The 3,852-nt window shown below is 48.5% G+C and overlaps 1 protein-coding gene across 1 annotated transcript; it reads right to left on the bottom strand.

The window, feature by feature from the left end:
- Window positions 1-2,773: 2,773 nt before the first annotated feature.
- Window positions 2,774-3,847, bottom strand: PEX11G (peroxisomal biogenesis factor 11 gamma; the record flags this gene model as incomplete). Its single annotated transcript, XM_010171933.1, has 4 exons — window positions 2,774-2,999; window positions 3,130-3,180; window positions 3,568-3,746; window positions 3,833-3,847. Coding segments are annotated over 4 exons (471 nt in total), but the record flags the coding sequence as incomplete, so codon positions are not given.
- Window positions 3,848-3,852: the final 5 nt, after the last annotated feature.

Here is a 3,852-nt window from a genome sequence, read left to right as displayed (position 1 = left end):
CGGGCAGCTGTGACGCTCCTAAAGGCCGGGTTTTTGACGTCACGTTAGTCATGACGTCACGCTGCCAAAAAATGAGTCAAAAAAAAGCAAAAGCCGGAGTTGTTGGAATCAGCAGCTGCTCTGCTAACGGCCGGAGAGCTCGGCTTGCTGACAAAGGGAGGTCACGGCCGGAACAAACCGTCCCTGCTCAGCAAATGTTTTCCTGCCCCGGGCAGAGCGTTGGGTTGATGGACACAGCAAAAATGAGGGGAAAATAAAAGGTTTTGGGTGAATTGGTTCTGCCCACGTGAGGTTTTGTGATTAAAAAAAAAGAGCAAATGTTGTTCTGGACAGTCAGCAGCAGCCACCATCGGTGTTTAAATGCTGCGTGTCCTTGGGAACCAAACCCACAGAAAATACAGATTTCAGGGATTCTGAGTGACCAGATTTTGTTTGGTTTTGGCACATTTCAGTTTGTCCTGCACTTCGCCACCTGCAATTTAAAAATCACTCTAAGCAAACGTGCTTAGATCAATTTACAGCCTTTCTTTACACCCAAATTAAAAGCATTGGCTTTAATTAATTTGGCATCACTGGTGTATTTGGGGTTTTTGAGGTATTTTGTGGAATTACACCTTGTCCCGTGCTAAGAAGGAGAGCATGTTCTGAAGGAATGGGTTAACTGGGTTAAGAATACAAAGAGAATCTGATTTCTTATTAAAAAAACACTAAATTACAGCAGGAGCCACTGTAGGTGGTGACAGCAGCTGCAGCAGGACCAGGTAATTAGAGAAAAAACAAGAATCTCTTCCAGATACCACCTGCCTACACTCCAAATTGTACCAAAACCTGTAAATCTGACACCAAATTCTGAGCACAGCCAGGAAGGTGAAATCTGTGGCAGAGCAGAGACTTCACAGGGTGAAGGTCCAGATAAAAGATGAAGGATAACAAGTACCAAGACCTCGCTCTGCTCTTTGAACACAAGGCAGGAGATAGTTTCCCTGTGTCTGTGCCAAAAACCAGTAATAAAAACCCAAACCCCAGAGGTCAAAGCTGCTGGAAGCAGGGTCTGTGCCATACTGCAGGGCAGGGAGCACCAGCACCACCCCAGAGGTCAAAGCTGCTGGAAGCAGGGTCTCTGGTGCAGGAACACCAGCACCATGCAGACTAAGCAGAACTGGTTTCAAAAGAAGCATTTCCATGACAGTTAAGTCAGGTGCTCCCAATTATTTTGAGAGAAGAAAAACTGGAAACAGATTGGGGAGCTGCAGCCAACGCAGCACAAACGTTTTCTGTCGCCTCGGCACAGCCTGGAGCTTTCTGGAGCCAGAGAAAGAACATTGACCCGGTTATCAGAAGCAATAATCACCCAAGGTCACCTTTGAAGCATTCATCTCGTTTATTATTGGCACTGCCTACAAATATGACTGTAAAACCCATCTGGTCATCGGTCTGCTTGGTCCTTTGAAAGGTGATGAGTGAGTTTTGCTGCTTTTATTAGTATTTTTTTAAAATAAAGTCTGTTGGCTGCTGCCAGAGCCTGGTGGAAGAGCTCCACCCGGTGGCAATCCATAAAGGCACACCTGGAGGCTCAGAACTGCTTCTCATTTCACCAGGAACTTTCAACTTCTAATATTTCACCTTAAATGAGGAATAGAGACCAGGAGAAAGCTTTGCCAGGCACTGCTCACAGCTCACAGCTGCAATTTCCTTCCCCTCTTGTCCCTAAAGAAACAAAACCGTCACAAACAAAAGAAAGGCTGAGGGAGCTGGGGCTCTTTAGCTTGGAGAAGAGGAGACTGAGGGGAGACCTCATTAATGTTTATAAATATGTAAAGGGTGAATGTCAGGAGGATGGAGCCAGGCTCTTCTCAGTGATGCCCAATGGTAGGACAAGGGGCAATGGGTGTGAGCTGGAACACAGGAGGTTCTGCTTGAACTTGAGAAGAAACTTCTTTCCAGTGAGGGTGCCAGAGCCCTGGGACAGGCTGCCCAGGGAGGGTGTGGAGTCTCCTTCTCTGGAGACATTCAAAACCCACCTGGACGCCTTCCTGTGTGATCTCATTGAGGTTCCTGCTCTGGCAGGGGGGTTGGACTGGATGATCTTTTGAGGTCCCTTCCAATCCCCACCATTCTGTGATTCTGTGATTAAAAGAACCTGCTCCTGCTCACGCTGGAGGATTGAGTTAACGATTGGACTCGATGATCTTTACAAGGCTTTCTCCAATCAAGGTGATTCTGTGATTTATAATTCTGTGATTCTATAATTTCTGCAGGATCTTGTTTCCACTCGTGGGGGAATCTCCTCTGGGCTCAAAACATCTGATGGAGAAATTTCCACGAAACAGGTCACCTTCCTGGTTCAGATGAGGCACCAAACGTTGAGCCTGGAGCTCGGACTCACAGGATTTGTCCCTTCAGAATTTTGTGTGACACAACCGTGGCCATTTCCCCACCTAACACTGACTTTGTGCTCTTTGAAGTGACAGTGAAGACGGGACGGTTGCGTTTGTCTTTTGGGACACAGGAAGGATGGATGGAAGTGATTTTTTTCCCCCTCTATTGTACCAATCCTAGGAAATTTCAGAGGATTCACCTGAAAGATTTCTCTGATGAAGAGTGATAAAAATTATTCACCACAAACAATCCCCTCTGGAACAGACATCTTGATTACAGTCCTGGATACGTGGAATTACAATCATCAACACCCAGGAAAGTTAAAATACACCCTCTGCCTCGCTGAAGACATTTTTACCATGTAAAAATGTGGCTCCTGAAGTTTGATTGTGGTTTATACAGCTTCAGAATTTTTTCCTTTAGATGCTTGGTAGATACCAATCAGGGAAGAGATGGTCCCCATGAGACCTACTAACCACGGAGGAAAACGTCCAGCCCACAGAAATCCCGGAGGCAGCCAGTGGATTGCGTTGGAGAGATCTGCCACGTCGGTCAGGATGCTCAACACTTCAGCCTTCACTTGGGCTTTCACCTCCTTCTGACTCAGAGGTGAGGACGTACTGTTGGAAGCAAAAGTTAACATCATTGATAGCCCATAATGTAATAATAATTAGCAACAGCTCATAAATGAGAACATATCTATCTATATTGGGGTTAAATTAGCTGTGTAGCCAAGGAGGGAGATCATACCACTTGTGCTGCCTCAGCTTTCTTCTCAACTGGAACAAGATTCTCAGGGACCTGAAAAGAAGATGACAGAGTTATTTGAAAAAAGACAAAGAGGCTGGATGAGGCTTTGAGCAGCCTGGTCTAGTGGAAGGTGTCCCTGCTGCTGGCAGGGGGGTTGGGACTGGATGAGCTTTAAGGTCCCTTCCAACCCAGACCAGTCTGGGATTGTGTGATGACAGGGCTCAAAGCCAAAACAATCCAAGATGTTCCTCTTCTCACCCAAAGCACTTTATGAATCTATTTCTCCTGCAGCATCACAGCAGAGGTTTTTCTCTACCATTAAGCACGTCCCTTCTGCAGCCGCGAGGGCCCTTCATTTTAACCCGATGACAGAGAACACGGTTCATTCCCTGTCCGTCCCCTCCCCACAGCGGCGTGCAGCACCCCGGGCAGCCTCACCGCAGGATGCCCAGGAGCAGGGAGACGGCCCAGAGCGCCGTGCTCAGCGTCCACCACTTCTGAGAGCCAACACGGATGATGCCGGCGTCAGCCGCCCACGCGACGTGCTCGCAGGGGTAGTAGAGCTGGTTGGCGAGATTGCAGAGCACCGAGAGCCCCCGGACCAGCCCGTCCTCGTCCTGCGGGGAGCACGGGAGGGGACACACCATGGCACCTGCAGCCTGCTCGGTGGCACTGCCGGTGCTCCCCCGTGCCCCGCGCTCACCTTGGGGCCCAGCCCGTAGC

The sequence above is a fragment of the Antrostomus carolinensis genome, unplaced genomic scaffold (genome assembly GCF_000700745.2).
Source record: "Antrostomus carolinensis isolate BGI_N321 unplaced genomic scaffold, ASM70074v2 scaffold43927, whole genome shotgun sequence".
Taxonomy (NCBI): Eukaryota; Metazoa; Chordata; class Aves; order Caprimulgiformes; family Caprimulgidae; genus Antrostomus; species Antrostomus carolinensis.
Note: the sequence above shows the minus strand (reverse complement) of the source record. Positions and strands in the feature narration are given on the sequence as shown.